At 38.3% G+C, this 19226-nt stretch overlaps 3 protein-coding genes and 1 long non-coding RNA gene across 6 annotated transcripts; 2 read left to right on the top strand and 2 right to left on the bottom strand.

The window, feature by feature from the left end:
- Positions 1-266: 266 nt before the first annotated feature.
- On the bottom strand, positions 267-1678 carry LOC109704421. The gene is made up of 3 exons (XR_002214373.1): positions 1646-1678; positions 374-514; positions 267-299 (listed from the first exon to the last, which is right to left on the bottom strand). It is a non-coding gene; the product is annotated as an uncharacterized LOC109704421 (long non-coding RNA).
- Positions 1679-2177: 499 nt separating this feature from the next.
- Positions 2178-8646, top strand: LOC109704418 (alpha-ketoglutarate-dependent dioxygenase alkB-like). Of its 3 annotated transcripts, none has more exons than XM_020225154.1 (8): positions 2180-2365; positions 2472-2635; positions 4233-4588; positions 6185-6323; positions 6709-6775; positions 6868-6989; positions 7585-7995; positions 8081-8646. In XM_020225154.1, the coding sequence occupies exons 1-7, from the start codon at positions 2247-2249 to the stop codon at positions 7722-7724; spliced, it is 1107 nt and encodes a 368-aa protein (XP_020080743.1). In that variant the 5' UTR covers positions 2180-2246; the 3' UTR covers positions 7725-7995; positions 8081-8646. The 3 variants fall into 3 exon arrangements, with proteins under 3 accessions (XP_020080745.1, XP_020080743.1, XP_020080744.1); XM_020225155.1 differs by having other exon boundaries at positions 7585-7991; XM_020225156.1 differs by lacking the exons at positions 7585-7995; positions 8081-8646 and adding an exon at positions 7251-7462 and having other exon boundaries at positions 2178-2365.
- Positions 8647-12467: 3821 nt separating this feature from the next.
- Positions 12468-13860, top strand: LOC109704419 (ribonucleoside-diphosphate reductase small chain B-like). The gene has a single exon (XM_020225157.1). It carries the CDS (start codon positions 12574-12576, stop codon positions 13651-13653), a length of 1080 nt encoding a protein of 359 aa, XP_020080746.1. The 5' UTR covers positions 12468-12573; the 3' UTR covers positions 13654-13860.
- Positions 13861-15152: 1292 nt separating this feature from the next.
- On the bottom strand, positions 15153-19077 carry LOC109704420 (ubiquitin-like modifier-activating enzyme 5). Its single transcript, XM_020225159.1, has 9 exons — positions 18918-19077; positions 18755-18791; positions 17990-18072; positions 17605-17679; positions 16665-16739; positions 16270-16356; positions 16083-16198; positions 15808-15857; positions 15153-15540 (listed from the first exon to the last, which is right to left on the bottom strand). Exons 1-9 carry the CDS (start codon positions 18930-18932, stop codon positions 15401-15403), a joined length of 678 nt encoding a protein of 225 aa, XP_020080748.1. The 5' UTR covers positions 18933-19077; the 3' UTR covers positions 15153-15400.
- Positions 19078-19226: the final 149 nt, after the last annotated feature.

Genomic DNA, 19226 nt, shown 5'->3' on the forward strand with positions numbered 1-19226 from the left:
ATTTGTACAACACAACGACTAACCTAACAATACTATATTTTGATTATTACAGCCTGCATGATACAGGGTGGTCATGTACCCTTGCCACACAAGTTATAGCAGGATGACCACATTATCCCACTTACTATCCCATACATGACAAAAATGGTCAATTTCCGTCTTTTTCTTTTTGCTGCAACTGCGGCTTCTTCCCGCAACTTATTATTGCTTTCTAGTAAACCATTAACCATTGAGATACTCCGGCTCGTAAATTGTGGGTCGTACCACCCAAAATAATTACAAGTGTTACTCTCCTGCATCTGAAAGATAAGACAAATTACACATAAAATAATATCCATATATGAATCAACAGGTTTATAGTAACTAGCTTTACCCTATATCTTGGACAGCCATAAAATCTCCGACCCGGATTGTTTTGTGTCCAAGAGGTCTTAATCGTACAGGGCAATCCACAATGGCAGAGCGGTGTGGATTGGTTGCTTCGACTGCTCGAAGTTGTAAAGCTTGAATCTATCTAACTTGTAATATTATAAAAATAAGAAATGCATACAAACTGACGCAATATTACGACAGATAGTTAGTACAAATATTGAATATAAATCTGGCACATACCGTAAAATAATTTAAAAACTTTAAATACCAGAGTTATATGTACATAACATCAATAGCGGAGCTTATTATCTAATATATACTATTGTAGGTGGAGAATCAACAAAATTATCATCACTATCACAACTAATATATGTCCTAATCAGTCGAGGTTCACTATGCACAGTTCTCTTCGTTCGAAATATTACACTGTTCTTTGGAGGTTGATCAACAAAATTGTCGTCGCTGTCACCGGTATCAGAGATTGTAGTTTTTGAAACCACGTTCACTCGTAATTGATTTACACTTGTACGCAAAGCACATTTTCGGCCCGTACTTAATAACTTGGAGTGCGATTTTCTGTACATGCTTTGAAACTCGACCTACAATATTTAGGATCAATTACACAATATTACACTTAGGAGTGTAAACGAGCCGAACACGAGCGAGCTGGGGTCGGCTCGTGTTCGACGAGCTGGCTCGTTAAAGTATCGAGCCGAAACATTCAGCTCGTGTTTGGCTCGTTTATTAACGAGCCGAAGACGAGCTGGCTCACGAGCCGAAACATTCAGCTCGTGTTTTTCCATGACGAGAGCATGCGATTATTACATATGTAGCCTTACCATCGGTCATTTTTGTTGACCTCTTTACAACTGCAAATTCTATTTCTTGTGCATAATGCTTATAGAAATTAAAAAAGGCATCAAAATTGATAAAAGTCAGTCCAATTTCTGGTGCCGATATATTTACATCCCTAACCTCACTGTTTCTTTCTTCATCCATCTCAAAAATATTAAATCCAAATAATCACTCAACTAAACAAATTTAAGTAAATTGCTCACCTGTAAGACATTATATAGAGTTGGAATACTAAATTAGAATAATAGTGAGCAGGAAAACTATTTGTCAAAATTTAGACATCTAAAGATTCTACTATGCCCTAAAAATATATTATCTATTAACATATAGATCATACATCAAATCAGTGATGAAATTAATCAAATAATTCATCACAATTAAAAATAAATAATTTACTAAAAAATTAAATATCTCATACCTGGTTATATATGTGGCAGTGTACGAATCGTTGAGCTCGGGGTAAACCACGTCGTTCAATTTTGCCGCATTCTCGATTGTCGCCTCCGTACTTGCCGCGTCCAATTTGATCGCAGAATCCGCCTTCGCGCTTCTTTCTCTTCCTCTCGTTCTCCCTGTTTCTAGCAGAGCACAACTCCTCTCGCTCCCTCTCGCGCCATGCCCTCGCTCTCTCTCGCGCCCTGCTCCCACTCCCACTCGAGCTCTCCTCTCTCTCTCGGTCGCTCGCTCGCTCGCCTCTCTCTCTTTAGGTCGCTGGCTCGCTCGCTCGCCTCTCTCTCTCAGTCGCTGGCGCGCTCGCCTCTCTCTCTCTTTAGCTCGCTGGAGCCAAAAATTAGGGAAAAAGAGGAAAAAAGTGAGGGGCTAAAATGTGGGAGTGAGGTTAACACTGTTTTTTTTTTTTTTTTAAACCAAGTTTATATCACCCGTTGAATCAAAGAGTTGTAGGATCTACAACTCAATATGGGGTGTATGGGTAGCACGACTCTTTAACCCCTCTCATTTGGTCCTTTTCCTCGTGTGTGAAATTTTTATACTCGGAACGCACCGCGAACGCGGCGGCGATGTACAGCGCGGCGGAGAACGCGGCCGCGGCCGCGGCCGCGGCGGAGCGAACCGCGTTTCGCGGCGCGGAGAAGCGATACAAGCTCTACAAAACCCTCCCTCACCGCCCCAAATCCAGGTCCCTACAAAACCCTAACAAAACCCTAATAAACCACCCTAGAATCCTCTTTCCTCTCCCCCCACTCCCTCCCTCGCTAGGGTTCGTGATGGTGTTTCGATCGCAGGAAGAGGACGACGACGGGGACCAAGCCCACGGATCTCTCGGACGTGGTCGATTTCAAAGCCGTTCTCGATGGCTTCGCGGGCGGGCGAGATCTTCCCCCCGGGATCCTGCGCTTCGATTGCGATGGATTCGATCGCCCCGTGTTTTGTATCGAGGATCGACCTGGTTTGTTGGTTTGGGTTTCAAAGTTCGTTGGTGTTTTGATGCTGTTTTTGTGTTGGATTTGAGAATTGTTCGTTGGTGGAGATCTAGGTTTAAATTAGTATATGGGCTATATGCTAGCAATTTTGAAGAATATGTTACGGATTAATGATTTATAGGGGCATATAAGGAGATGTAATTATAAAATTACAGATTATTTCCGCGTCCTTCTTAGTTGGAAAGATTATGCTAGTTACAAGCTCTTACCAATTAGCATGAGAAAACCACTCGAATGAGTAAAGGACATTGATAAATGCAGTTTGAACGAGCGTAGAGCCGTAGATAATGGTTTAGTTGTGTTACTTTGTATGTTTGTGAGTCTCCAGCTAGATTGCGGTCTTCGATCGCCCCGTGTTTTGTTTCGAGGATCGACTTGGTTTGTTGATTTAGGTTTCAAATTTGTGTTTCGATGCTGTTTTTGCATTCGGATTTGATAATTATTCGTCGTGGATATCTAGGTTTAAATTGGAATGTGGGTTATATACTTCCAATTTTGAAGAATATGGATGGGTACTGATTAATGATTTATAGGAGCTTATAAGGAGATATAATTACAAAATTACAGTTTATTTCTTCATCCTTCTTAGTTGGAAAGATTATGCTAATTATTAGCTCTTACCAATTAGCATCAGAAAACCACTTGAATGAGTAAAGGACATTGATAAATGCAGTTTGAATAAGCGTAGAGCGGTAGATAATGGTTTTAGTTTTGTTACTTTGTATACGTAAGTCTTAAGCTAGAGGGTTAGAGCTTGAATCCATAGGAATTATAGGCGTGCCGGATTTATAGGTTCAGTTGTATCATGTACTCATATTTCTTAACTATACGCAAAAACTGTCAATTCTTAGTGCCTAGACGTAATCAAATTTGGTGATTTAGTATTTGGTAGGATGCAGGAGTGATTTGCATTTGTGTAGATGATAGTTCTAATAGGTTTAGAGGACTATAACATGCTATATTATAATCAGATATCAAAGGATGTTATTAGTTGAGTCAATTTTGTTTCTACAAGGAGTGGGAAAGAAATTGTTGCTCTACTTCTTTTACAGGATTTGTTTTGTTGCAAAATTCTACTGTTATCTCCTTCCAGTAATATGAAGTTATTCCTCTATTTTTTTTCACTATATGCAACCTATCTTGACATGAATCCCGTAACCTTAATTACTATTTGTTGAACATTATAGGAGGTATAATTTTCGTATTGGTGTAGGTGAATTATATAAATGACCATAGCTGAATCTAAATTATGAGATTTAATTGCTTTGTACTACCTTTGGCACCTGTTGCTTTGAATCGATGAACTGAAAATTGGATATTGAGGCATTCATTTGTAGCATTGAAAGTAGGATCTTTATGTTTGTTGCTTGTTGTTCTTCTGACTTATAATGCTTAGTATATCTGGTAAGTAATTTGTTCATGCCATCCTTGCTATGAGATTTTTTTATTGAATAAAGTAGTTGAACTTTTTTCAACATCCGTACAATTTTTGTAAATCATAACTACTCAGCCCATTTATAGTCGAACTTTTGTTTTTTTTATTATTATTTTTCTTTTTTATAGGATTTTTCTTCATTCCCAGTGCCCTGACCATTGAAGAACAGTGCTACTGGATTAGGGAAAGCTTGGCAACCTTTCCTCAACCTCCCAATAGAGCTAATCTTACAGCAATATATGGCCCAATTTATGGTTTATTTAATGCTGCTCAAAATCAGAAGGTTTTGATTGAAACAGAAGATACAGATACACTTGTGGACCATGAACTGAATGGCAGTAAAAGTAGTCCGCATTCCCAGAAATTTCTATTTGCGGAAACTTCCGACGTGCATAGAGTAGAGACATGCAAATCAATAGCAGCATTAGCTCTTTTAAAGAAACTTCGTTGGAGCACGCTTGGTTTACAGTTTGACTGGTCTAAGGTACATAGGCTTTCGGTCACTTTTTATAATTGCTTTTTTAATTTGGTTATTTCTTTGGTAGTAGCATTAGGACCCGTTTGGTTCGGGGATAACAAACATTGGGATAAGTTTTCTTATTCCTGGAATAGCTTACTATTCCGGAATAGTCAGGAATAAAAGTAAAATTGTGTTTGGTTTGTCATGCTGCTATTCTCAAGAATAATTTAAACTACGTTTGGTTAGTTTTGTGAAATAGTAGAGGATAGTGAAAAGAAGTGATGGCTGAATTTGATGTAAAATATGATTTAATAAAAATAATTTAATAATTTAATAAAAATAATTTAATAAAAACAATTTATTATAAAAATAATTTAATAAAAATAATTTATTATAAAAATGATTTAATAATAATAATTTATTGTAAAATATGATTTAGTACAAATTATTCATTATAAAAATAAATTTTTTCAAATTCTACTCCTGCTTAAATATAAGAAAAATAATTTATTATAATATTTAAGTATAATTTATTATAATAATTTATTTTAATATTTAAGTACAAATAATATGTATTAATATAGTACAATTAATAATTTTATAATAAAAAAATTTATTATAATATATAATATATCATGTCTACATAATTTAGTTTATTTCAGCTTATAATATTAATAAAGCTTGGAATTAAACTATAGAATAGCACTATTCCACACTATTCCACCAAAAGGGTGGAATAGTTTATCCCAAGCTTATTCCAGAATAATCGAGAATAGCTAGGTTTGACCAGGATATTTTATCCTAGACAAAAAATGTCCCGTTTGGCGGAATAGCGGGGATAACTTTTGTTATCCCGCTTTATCCCCAAATCAAACAGACTAGGCTTTTAATCAGCCACTTTGTTGGACTGAATGATGGGACCATAGATATTGACCAATTGTTGTTAAAACAATGTGGAAAGATAAGAAAAATAGCTTCACTGGGGAGCTCCCCAACAATACCTCAGGAGCTCCCTATCCACTGTCATGTGTCAGTTTTGTCTCTATTCAAGGGTTATAATCCTTCCTTCTAGGGTTTTGTTTTTTTGGGTTTTTGTATTAAAAAACACAACAAATCTTTGAATGGAGACAAAACTAACACATGGCAGCGGATCGGGGACTCCCTTGTGAGGCGTTGTTGAGGAGCTCCCCACAGTAGTTTGCGAGGCGTTGTTGAGGAGCTCCCCACAGTAGTTTTATTCAAAACGATAAGCTCTAGAATCCTGAAAACGTTTGCAAATGTGTAATATCCTGGCAAGGATGTTTTATTGTGGTTAGGAGGCTATCTGTCATACTAGAAACATGCTCGATTTGTATTTTTGGGGGCGACTTTCAGATTTTCAAATAGTTGTTTGCTATTAAGTACCTTAAGTAATGACGTCTTATCCTTCAAATATGATTTCTCATTACCATGAAGTCGCCACATGCCTTGGTAAATATCCTGATTCTTGAGGAAAGCGGGCGCCTTCATTTTCATTATTGTCTTTATTTCTTTGGTCTTTGTGTATTAATGTCTTCATTCTTTCCAGCTTTTGGTAATTTGGTCAAGCATTATCGATTATTCTTTTTACTATCTCTGTAGCGCAACTATGATGTCTCTCTTCCGCACAACAAGATACCAGATGCTCTTTGTACACTTGCTAGGAAGATGGCAGTTCCTGCCTTACCATTTGGGGAGGATTTCCATCCAGAAGCTGCAATTGTGAACTATTTTGGTCCAAGTATACAATCGTCATTGAGATTTACTCTCTTTTTTTTCCTTTGTTTTTTCCTTACCTACCAATACAATAATCCCGGTAATGTTTGGTAGGCTTATTGCTAATAGACTGCTGGAACAGAAAAAAAAAATTCTTTGTTAGGGCTTTACATATGTATCTGTGCAAATATGCCCATGTAAAATCTCTATTGCAAATATACGAAGGTGCAGTTTCTTACTAAAATACCAGCATCTTAAGTTGCGCAATCATCCAATTTATGGTAGTAGTTTTGTTGGATTAGAAAAACTTCTTTGAAGTGGGCAATTTTTGTAATGCAAGCTATATAGGTAGGAATTTAGTTTTCTATTGTATATATGTTTATGTTATTTAACACATTCAATTTTAATAGGCGATATGCTTGGTGGCCACCTAGATGACATGGAATTAGATTGGACCAGACCAATTGTTAGCATAAGGTACTATTATTTTGCTGCTCCTGTAATTTTTTTTTTTTTTTTTTTTTAGAATAGCACCGGAACCGCATCATTCTGTATTTCTCCTTTTGCAGCCTGGGCTGCAAAGCTATATTTCTATTGGGAGGAAAGACTAGAGAGGATGTCCCAATCGCCATGTTCTTGCGCAGCGGCGACATTGTGCTGATGGCCGGGGAAGCAAGGGAATGCTTCCATGGTAAGTTTTGCCCTTGTTTTGTTGCACTTACACTTTTTTCTTTTTTAACTCAAATACTATGGCGAATGTTGGACCATTTGAAACATATACATATGCGTTTTTTTTTTTTTTCTTTTTCTGTTTTCAATGTTGAGTTTGCAAGCTAGCCAACAATAACAAGCATAGATAAGTCTGCTCGTAGTTTTAATTAAATGTAATTAAATGTAGCCAAACAAGACTTAGTACCTAATCTAAATATTTTAGTAAATTGGTCCTTCTCAGGCTGCTCGCTACCTTGGCCACTCCAATCAAGAATGTGTGATTTTGGTTGATTCATCTTCCTCTAACCTATTGAAGGCTAAAAATATCCATGTTTAATGTATATTTTGAACAATAATGTGAGAACTAATTGGTTAACTGTTCTCTTCGGCTGTATGTGGATATATTCCCATGTTATGTGGAATTATACTTGGCTTCTGCAAGGGCTCGTTCTGAAGTGTAATAATTAGCTGACTATATAGTTATGAATTGTACATAGCTATCGCTACCACCTCGGCAATTGTTCTATCATGAACTGCTATGAATCTTATTGGCTTGAATGGCTTCTATTTTACAGGAGTGCCAAGAATCTTCACGGACGATGACCATGCAGAGATCTCTGCAATTCTGTCACAATTTTCAGCTGAAGATGACCGTTGTTATGCAGACTATATTAGAAATTCAAGAATAAACATCAACATCCGACAGGTCAATTAGTACAGCACTTCTGTGCACAAGTTTGTATGCTGAAAAAGCCGGTTTTTCTTGTCTTAAACCCCCTAGTCAATCCCCATGTTGGATCTGGATGAAAGAGTAAAGAGAAGAAATAGGAGAGGAGAGCACAATTTTTCCCCAATGTGGAGCTACATAGTGTTTGAAGTGGGAGCGGAAATTTAAGGCGTGACTTTGAAAAGTAACATAATTTGGAGATGTGAACTTTCCAAGTTCCACTATTTCCAGATTCCTCATTGTAACTCCCTAACAGTAGGTTGGATTTTCTCCGCTCTTTCGCAGTTTCAATGATAGTAAATTTCTCGCACTTCGACTTAACTATTTGAAGCTTGATGATGCAGGTGTTGGATACTAAACATAGATTCTGGTTATGCTGGCGATGTTCAGAATTGTTTGTTTCCACTACAGCCTCAGGTATTTTACAGGGAAACGGAGCTGTGCGTGTCGGAAAAGGTAACTGAAGTCTTATTTCATTCCACTCATTAATCGAGTAGGTGAACAGAAATATCAAGTTGTTTGGGGTACTGCAAAGTCATTCCTTCGTATCAGCTTTTATATACTATTTTATCTTTACTATAAACGTATGCTCATGCTAACTGAATTTGCATTTATAATCTTCTAACAAAAAATGGGTGCCATTTTCATATCTGATTGGTTGCAGTGCGAACTCTTTTTATCTGAACAAACAATTTAGATTTTATATTGAGTCACCTTGGACCTTTTATTATTCACAATTTTGTCAAGCCTCGCAATTTAAGTTTTATTTGGTTTCGTAAACATGGCTTCGACAACTTCGTTGGCCTGTTTATCTGTTTTCCAATGGGATGTGGATGAATTTTGCATGTTTTATTCTTCAGCTGCTACAAGATATGATGTAATTGTAATTTCTACATTGTTTTGAAGCAGTTCGCAAGTAGGGGTGGAAACGAGCCGAGCTCGAGCGAGCTTATGTCAGCTCAAATTCGGCTTGAAATTAATTTCGAGCCTAAATCTAGGCTCAAGCTCGGCTTGAAATTAATTCGAGCCGAGCTCAAGCGAGCCTAATTTCGAGTCGAGCCAAGCTCGAGCTCTAAACGAGCCGATTGAAATTCTCGACATTATATAATCAATAGTTTAATTTTTATATAACATTACCTACAATTTGATGCAACATGTCCAATAGTTCAAAATACAAAATAATTACAAGAAATGTGAGCTAGGGTGACTGCCTGACTGGGTGAGGGTCTGAGGGAGAACGAGAGAGAGAGAGAGAGAAAGAGAGAGAGAGAGAGAGAGGGAAAAAAAATTAGGGATTTGAGAATTTGAATGTTATCATGTTTTAGGGTTATGTGCAACAGTGAAAGTCTAAAAGAGAGAGTGTGTTATGTAAATTTAGAGTTGGGCTCAATTGCACGGTTGTACTTGTTGGATTTATTTTATGGGCCAACAATAATAGTCCAAATTAAATTAAAGCCTATATATAATTAAAATACATTATATATATATATATAATTGAGCTTCTATATTTTTAAAAGTATCAAGTTATTGGTAAAATTTTTGGCCATTGAATTAAGAGATATGCGGTTAGGATGATGTAGGCCCCCTAAGGTTGAGTGGGTGGTTGGTTAAATAGTATAATTTAATGGTTGATAATGATCCGAGGAGTAGATCTAACGGTACAAAACTTACAAGCACTAAGTGTTTGGTGCTTTAACAAGCACCATAGCTGCACTATATATATATATATATATATTCGAGCTTTTCGAGCCTAATTCGAACGAGCCGAGTAATACTCAAGCTCGGTTTGAAATGAATTTCAAGTCTTTTATTTTGTTCAAGCTCGGCTCATTCAATTTCGAGTCGATCTCGAGCGAGCCGAACACGAGTCGAACGCGAGCCGGCTCGCTCGTTTGCCAGCCCTATTCGCAAGACCTGAAAAGGCCCATCAATTAGGGCAGATCTTTTTTTATCCCTTCTTTTTAAAAGGCTAAATTTCATATTTGGTCCTCGGAGTTTAAGGTGTGTGGCACGTTGGTCATCAAAACTTTAATTTGTTGCAAATTTTGGATTAGACTTTCTAAATTATTGCAATTAAGTCCTACAGTGCAATTTAGTTGACTAGATGGTGATATTTCACTAATGAGGTAGTTGATGTGGTATTTAATACTTGCCACATTATCAATTATATAACTATCATATTAGTACTACATTAGCAACATACATTTAACCAACTAAATGAGACTCAGACTTTATTGCAATAATTTGGAAAATTTTGAGCAACTAGTTATAGTTTGAGGACCAAAATGTCATGTGCTTCAAAGTTTGAGGATAAAAAATGTGATGCCCAATAGTCCCACATCGGATGGGGACTTTAATACTAACAACTAGACCTAAGCATTTTGGGTCGGTGATCTAGATTTAATAAGTTATTAGTGTTTGTGAGCTGGATCGTTACATTTGGTATCAAGCTTGACCTGCCAACTGAAAAGTGTGAGATAAATCTCATATCATTCGATGTCAAGGTCTAAACAAGTGTCGCTCCAATAGACCCACATCGGATGGACATTTTAATACTAACAACTGAATTTAAGTATTTTGAATCGGTAGTTTGGGTTCAATATGTTATTGGTATTAGCGATTCAAGTCATTACCCAAAAAAAAAAAAGCACTTTAGCCTTTTTTTTTTTTTTCTAATTTTGATTTTGTCCATAGGGCCCAATTTAGGGCAAGTTTTTTTGTTGATGTGTTTCCACATGACCAGGTGATGTGGGTTTAGGGGAATGGTCTCCTCCTTTTATTTATTTTTTTTTTGCCCCTCTTTTTCTCTGGGACAAAAGCAAATAACATAGATTTATGGTCTCCCACTATTATAAAAGGAGGTAGGTATCTGTGGATACCCAAACTATTTTAAATGGTTGCATACACCATGTGCATACACGGGAATTCATGCACTATACCTTTTGACCCTCAATAATATCTTTTATCTAATCTCCACCGTCCAAAATATCGATCTCATCTTTACAAACGTCATAAATATTTAATTATTATTTAAAGTTTATTATATAATATTTATCATTATTTTAGTATCATACTTAATAATAAAATAATAATTTTAGACCAAATTGAATATATATAAATTAAAATTTATTTTTTATAAGATTAACTTGTGCTAAGTTTATTTTCAGCCCTTAGATCTAATATGAATATATGATTTAGATAAAAAAATGTCGGTTAGGTTAGTTTGACTAAAATCGGACAAATCGGACCAATTTGCCGGTGCAAACATCGCCGATTCAAACGAATTTAAGGACTTATCCGATTTAAAGAGTTGAATCAAATTACTTTATAGGTAGAGTCACGATCAGATCGTCCGATCCAGTTCTTTAATAATTGAGAAAGACATATCACTCTTCTTTAATAATTGAGAAAGACATATTACTCTATTGAATGGTGAAGATTGAAATATAAGATGAAATGAACGGTGAAGATTGAAATATAAGATAGAATGAAGGGTTGGAGCAAACTCGGCATGTTGCGGTGCACGGTCGTATGGTGCACGCGCGTGCACCCAACGGTGTCCGCACTCAGTCCTCAGTTGTCCACGTGTCCGCACCACGTCCCCCACAATGCTGTCACGAAAGGTCCACGTGTCCCTATCACTGCCGTCCACGTGTCCCTCTCGGAAACGGCGCTTCTTATCCGCAACATTCGAATCCGCGCGCTCCCGTACGTTATTTACTGCCCCTCAACTTTTACCCTTTTTTTAATTATCTTAAAATTAAGATAAAATTTAAATTAAATAAATTTATAAATGTTCTTAAAATGAAATGGCTAATTATTATTATTATTTGGTAAAATTTCCAAATTTAACAATTATTTTAACGTGCATGAGTGCATACGAAAATTTCAAAATTAATAAGAGTTAAGGGATGTTTTCCAAAAGAATCTACAGTTGAGGGGCCTCCATACAATTTTACACGGATATTATTATAAAGTTAAGTGTGCGCCCGTCGTTCGCGCCTCTCATCATTCTCGCACTTTTCCCGACCAAATCCCTCCTGCCAAAATTTAAATTTCCCCAAAAAACCCCCGAAAAGAAAAAAAATTAAATATTTTAGCTAAAAAATGTATGAACTTTCAAAATGGTCCCTCAACTTTAAACTTCGATTGAGATTTCTTAAACTTTTGATTTTGAGTCAAACAAATTAAAAATTTTATCAGACTTATCAGTAAAGTTATAGAATTTGATTATTTTAATTATATTTAGTAAAAAAAAAATTAAATAATTAGCGACTGATAGGTGGTAGAGCTCTTTTAAATTTAACAAAATCTTCAACTAAAGCAACGGGACCTATTTAAAAATCAACTATAGTTATGGGTTCTTCCTACATTTCTACCAAAATTTTAAATCCCCCTCCCTTTTAAAATTAGAAGTTAAGGGGGCTAAGTTCGAAATATCGTACAATTAAGGGGTGCCCGTACATTTTTTCCCCAAATTTAAATTCCCCTCCATTTTTATCTTCCTTCGTACGCCCCCCGTTCAAAAATTTCCCCCAAATTCAAAATGCGGTAACCTCACCGGGCAAAATGTTGGTGGGTGCGAGTACGTCCACATCCACCGTCCATCACGCTTATCGCGCGAATCTCAAAGCATGTTGAACGGTGGCTGCGTCCCATGTCTCGCCCCGGTAACCTTACCGCCCTCATCTCCTTCCTCAAGAAGCCACACTCTCCACTATATATATATATATGCACCCCCAATATCTCCTTCTCCCTAGCCCTTATCATCATCGTCCCCAATCCCCTAAAACCCTAACCCTAACCCTAATTCCCGTTTTGCTCCCGCACTCCAACCATGCCCGCGGCGCCCTCGCTGATCCCCCTCGTCGACGTCTCCGCCGAGGCAGCGGAGGAGATGGGGATGGGGATGAGGGAGGAGGAGGAGGAGGAGCCATTGCTGTCGCCGAGCGCAGATCGGTTCTCGATGTTCCCGATCCGGTTCCCGGGCATCTGGGAGTTCTACAAGAAGGCCGTGGCGTCGTTCTGGACCGCCGAGGAGGTGGACCTCTCCGGCGACCTCCGGCACTGGGAGCTTGCGCTCTCCGGCGACGACCGGCGGTTCGTCTCCCACGTGCTCGCCTTCTTCGCCGCCTCCGACGGCATCGTCCTCGAGAACCTCGCCTCCCGCTTCATGGCCGAGGTCCAGGTCGCCGAGGCCCGCGCCTTCTACGGCTTCCAGATCGCGATCGAGAACATCCACTCGGAGATGTACTCCCTCCTCCTCGAGACCTACATCCGCGACCCCCTCGAGAAGGACCGCCTCTTCCGCGCCGTCGACACCGTCCCCTGCGTCGCCCGCAAGGCCGCGTGGGCGCTGCGCTGGATCCAGTCCCCCGACGCCTCCTTCGCCGAGCGCCTCGTCGCCTTCGCCTGCGTCGAGGGCGTCTTCTTCTCCGGCTCCTTCTGCGCCATCTTCTGGCTCAAGAAGCGCGGCCTCATGCCCGGCCTCACCTTCTCCAACGAGCTCATCTCCCGCGACGAGGGCCTCCACTGCGACTTCGCCTGCCTCCTCTACTCCCTCCTCCGCCGCCGCCTCCCCGAGCCCCGCGTCCGCGCCATCGTCCGCGACGCCGTCGACATCGAGCGCGAGTTCGTCTGCGACGCCCTCCCCGTCGCCCTCGTCGGCATGAACGGCCGCCTCATGAGCCAGTACATCGAGTTCGTCGCCGACCGCCTCCTCGCCGCCCTCGGCTGCGCCAAGATGTACGCCGTCGCCAACCCCTTCGACTGGATGGAGCTCATCTCCCTCCAGGGCAAGACCAACTTCTTCGAGAAGCGCGTCGGCGAGTACCAGAAGGCCTCCGTCATGGCCAGCCTCAACGGCCTCGCCGGCGCCGCCGACAACCACGTCTTCAAAATCGACGAGGATTTCTAAAGGTGCCGTTTTTATATTTTATTACCTTCTTTTAGCAATCTTTTTAGCTAATGTGATATGATATGTTGAGGTTGGTATTATTGGTGGGATCCGATATTAATATTATGTATATGTGTTTAACTTTCAAGTGTTTGACGATTCGCATGAATGAGTTGGTTTTAATGGTGTTTGTGGAAATGCCCAAGAGACAAAAAGAAGGTTGCTGCATATCTTGTGTTCGGTGAAATGCTTAAAACAAATTTGTTTTTTGATTTAAATGTTGAAAGATTTAATTTGGGATTTTTTTTGAGAGTTGCGTCGTTGCGGTTTGGAGTTTTATAGGTGTTCGGAGAAATGCCCCTGTGAGATGAGAATTGGTTCATGTTATTCTTGTGTTTACATGCCGCCGCGCAAATCATACTAAACTTTAAAAACTATATTTTACTTTAAAAACTGTTCTAAATCTCGGGAATTTCTGAAAAACAAACACGTAGGTGCTTCCGACGAATCCGTATTCGAAGACGATATTTCACCATGTGATCTTCTTCGAGTTTGTTTACTCAATTCAAACTCTTGCATTTACAGTTTCGCAAAACTCTACAAAACCTCTCAATGCCACCTACACTACTCAGACTATGCACAAAGAAATTTGAAATAAAAAATTTGCAACTTTGGAACATAGTAACTAAACTGACCTTCGAAGGACCTCTCTCCGTTACGTATCTTCGCCAAGGGGCCACCCTTGTAGTTTTACGCATGATCTGCATTTGTGGAGTTTCATTGCTTCAGATGCGATGTAAAAAATGTGCGCCAATGACTGCAAAAATGTGTCGACCGCATGCGAGTCATTGCTGGGCAATTGGTAGGATTGCAGAATGCGGTGGATCTCGACGAGGCGGGGGGAGAGGGATTCGAATTCGGGGTCGAGCTCAACGCCGGGGTTGGGAGCGGGGGTTTGGGATCATCGGCGGCAGTGGCGGAGGCGGCGCAGCCACCGTCATACGGCCGTCAGAGAGATCGGAATGGATGGAGAAGGTTAGGGATTCATGGTGGGCGATCTGAGGGAGCTAGGGTTTCTGCGGAGGGGGGCATTGGATCGGAATAAGATATTCCGGGAATAGGATATTCCGGGATATCGTTATGCTGCCGGGAATAAATGGGATAAAACGGTACGATCAGGAATAGGGAGAGAATTTAACACATAAATTATCACTTTATTTCTGATTGATTTCACCAGTGTTCTACATGGAACATTTTGGTTTTTAATTTTGAAAAAAAACCAAACAAAACCAATTCAAATGCATTTTAAGTCAACCTGGTTCTCTTTAATCATTTTGTTGTATGAACTGTTGGAAGTTTTAAAATAAAAATTCAGTAACTTAAATGAAACGGATAAATAATAGTCTTTCGTGGTCGCAAGGCGAATATAAGTATATAACTTCTAATTCTGCTGCAGCGAGAAGCAACTGAGGATGATATTTGACGGTAAAAGCTGTTCGTGCTTTTTCGATAAGCTCTACTAACTAACAAAAATGCTGAAACCATTATAATGTTGAAACAATGTTAATGCAACACAAGAAATATTCTTAATCCTGAACATTCTAACTTAGCCTCCTCACTAATTCAAACACACTAGCAAATATTTTGTAGTTACAACAATGATAATGTCAAAATTAGCCTCTGCACTCCCTCTTATATGTGAAATTAAAAAGACTCCAATTAATTGTACATTGGAAAAGTGAAGACGCAACCTCCATTTTTCGGACAGTCAAGATGCATTGAGGGCGTCAAGTTGTCGTTGGAGATCCTCAAGATCGTCAGCGATAGGGCTTGCCTCTTCTGCTACGAGCGGTTGCGTGTATTTATCGGCAGAAGGAAGCTCGTGGACGAGGCCATCGGGAAGACGATCTGCAGAAATCAAAGAGTAAACATGCGAAGAAATTCCAGTAGTGAGAATGATGAAATCTTAATCTGAAAAATGCACTAAAATTTTTTCGTAAGTTGCCCCACTAAGTTTAAAATTTTGGTGTAACTAAAGATCACTTTCTCCACTTCTCAGTTCCGACTTTAGCTTGATGCCTTGATGAGTTCTTATCTTGCACTTAACTAATTCAAAAGAAGTTAGTGGTAGTCCTAATTCCGAAACCTAAGAGAAAATGACAAACATCGACTCACCTGATGTGTTGCTACTGCTCGGTACATCCACCTCGTCATCGTCAACAACACTGCACAGATTCACGAATTGATTTTAAATTTCGTTCGAATGTCGGAATTTTGAAATATAATGATGCAACTGTTGTATTACAACAGAGAATACTATATTCTGAATAGGCCTATACAAGTAGGATTAAACAGAGATTTGGGTAATTAAATGAAGTCTTTGTTTTTCATTCAAAAAAATTTTGAAGGTAGCATGAACTGATCATTTTACTAGCGCCAAAAGGATTTACCTTATATTCCACTCATTATCCAAGTGAACAGGGCCCTCGCTTTCTGCTGACGCTTCAGATTCCATCTTCGCCTTAGCTGCCGCATCTCTAGCTGGTTTTGATTGAATGTACTCCTCCTGCATAATTAATACCGTTATAACCATGTAAAAACACAAGTTAAGGAAAAGCACAGTTAATAATCATATACCTGCCGCTCAACGCATGCAGAGTTTGAGCATTGTGGGTTTGGCCTCATTTGCATAGTTGGAAAGTAGTCTTTAAGTGAATTATAACCCTACAACATAATAAATGATCTTATAAGATTCCACCACATCAGCATCTGTCATCTGATGCATAGTATACAATGCATGATTTGCAAATTAAATTGATTTTACTGCAAATCCATATATGACAAAAGGAGTAAGAACATGCCAATTGTTGCATATCGGTATGGAAAATATAAAGAGAGAAGAAAAAATTTATTTTGTGCGTAAAGAGAGACCAGAAAGGTCCAACATTATATCCAAGAGCAACATGATAAGAAGAATTTATTCATATGCTGAGTATTGTTACTGAATAATAAGAATAAAAAATTAAATTTACCAAGTAAGGAGAGACTTGCCCAAACTTCAACAAGTATTTGAGGGTGTTCTGAACTAAAAGACCAGCAACAACTCCCTGTATAGACAATTAATACCAAATACGTCAACAATCAGTAAAAGAAAATAAACTTAAGCTGAATATTTAGACTGAGATCCACTAGGATATGCAATGCAGAAAAACTAGAACTAAATGGCATTTATAAAGCAACAAAAAGAAAGGGAAACCGGAAGGTATAAGAAAATCGTTGGATAAAATTTATAAAGCGATAATTCTTTTATTGGCTCGATACGTTCTCAAATAAGTGACAGAAAGAAACTGTTTCATTTTTCTCTCGCATATAAAAGGGCATAAATATTAATTTACCACAAAAGAAAAAGGATACATAAGACAAACATCATAATTATAAACAATTGCGTAGGATAATAAGCAAATAAATCAGAAGCAAATGCAAAATTGAAACATAAAGTAATAAGATGACAAGATTAGGCTTCCACATTAATTTTAGAACATCAATTATAGTCTAAATGTAATAGGTAACGTCAAATATAAGCATGCCGTGTCTAAAGAGAATGCAGATGTTTTTGTGATAAAGCTAGTGTTACACTATCGTGCTTCATAGTACATACAATACATCAACAAAAAGCTAAATGTGAGATATTTTTTAACTTTAGCACCTCTCAAGAAAGCAAGTGAAAATGCCTGAAGAGCGACATGTAAATGACATCACTTTTAGCAAGTGCAGCACGTACAGGTATGCAACTGCTACAAGAAGCTTTGCATATATTTTACTATAGCCCTGATGTAGCAATCTCTTAAACTAACCAAAAAGTGACTCTTTGTGTAATAAACAGCCTCAGAACCAAAGTTTTTCATGCACGAAATAGACAAGTGACAAGGGAGAAGAGTTCTTCATGGAAAGGGAAAGAAAAAAATGTCTCACCATTGTAGTTGGCAAAGAAGCAGCGCATACACCTTCACGCTTGAGTGTACGTTCATCTACTCCAGATGCTACAACCTACAATATGAGATTTCACAACTACTTCAGCATAGCATGGTGACTGGTGCTAAAGAAAATAATAAAAGAAAAGCAGAGCATTAACTTGTTTAAAGACTCTGAAACAGTCTGGCATTGATGCTTACAGGAATTTTTTTAAAAAAAGTTTTTAGTTGACTCTTATTTTCAGTAAATAACAAGTTATAGTGCAGAAGATAGTCCTTTCATGCATGCTAATATTTCAGCAATTATCTGGCTAGAAATAAATATAATTTATATGGCAAAATGAAACAGAGGTAATTTAACAGAATTTAGCTTAATAGGACCATACCAGAGGAGGAGCACATGCGAAACAAGCCGTCTCACCAGGAACAAGCAACTGTATATGACCAGAAACAGCATCTTCCGAAACACCTGCAATTAAATTTTCCCATTTTACTTCATAATCCATGACCAGCAGATAATTACTACATGGAGATGCAATATGAGTACCTTGACTAAACAGAAAAACCTGACGTTAAAAACTTGGATATTTCTGTATGAAAATGTCATCCCACATGAGTCCATTGACTAAATAGAGATTCAAAATTTTTAAGACTCAAGGGCCTCTCATATCTCACCTTCAACACTAACTAGAATTGGCTTTTGTTGCTATGCCATCACAGGATAAGGTCAAACAGGTGGGGGGGAAAAAAAGAGGAATCAAGCTTGAAATCCAAAGAGAATTTTGTGATTCATATAAAGACAGGTTTGCATAAAAGCTTGAATTTACATGTTGGTTGGTTGATATTTAAGAAAAACCAAATATTATGAATTTCCCAGAGAGTCCACAAAAAAGCTGAAATTTTTTTCCTCTAAAATACAACACAATGCTCTTCCATTGCAAACTTGATATGGAATGAGCTTAATGTCTGAAATGAATGCTGCATTAATATTTATGAATCAAGTTATTCTTAGAGATGGAACTGCAAGAAAAATTTATATAGACAAAGGCTACAGCATGGAACCCATGAAAATGTCAGACTGGAGTAACAAGGACCAACAGGGAGAATGATAGCATTAGAAAGGTTAAGACATAAAAGAAATTAAGTATTACCAGACTCCATCCATGTTTGGCCAAGCTCATTGCACGCCTGAAAAGGGAATATGAATAAGATCAACACATAACCCTGATAAATCATTGACATTACCTTTTGGAACCTGATGAGTGGATCTAACAAGGTAATAATCTTATAAGTAACTTAAGAAGAGACGGCAACCTGGTTTACAACCATCCTAGCCTCATAATTATCAACACAGCTTAAAATAAGATCAACTCCACTCTTTCCAGGCTTCTCTTTAAGGCTCTCCACAAATATCTCAAACCCCTTTACTGTAGTGATATTCAAAGAGTAGCTCTGGGGAAGAAGAAAAAGTAAGAATTAGTAGTGAAATCGAGGAAAATACAAACAAATATGACTATACATCAATGTCCAGATAAGGCACTACTTCTCATTGTAGTTACAAAGAATAGTCAAATATGATTGAAGTCACTAAACTTCCACACAAAACAAGAAGGCGTACGAGCA

Source organism: Ananas comosus, unplaced genomic scaffold, assembly GCF_001540865.1.
Source record: "Ananas comosus cultivar F153 unplaced genomic scaffold, ASM154086v1, whole genome shotgun sequence".
NCBI classification, from domain to species: Eukaryota; Viridiplantae; Streptophyta; class Magnoliopsida; order Poales; family Bromeliaceae; genus Ananas; species Ananas comosus.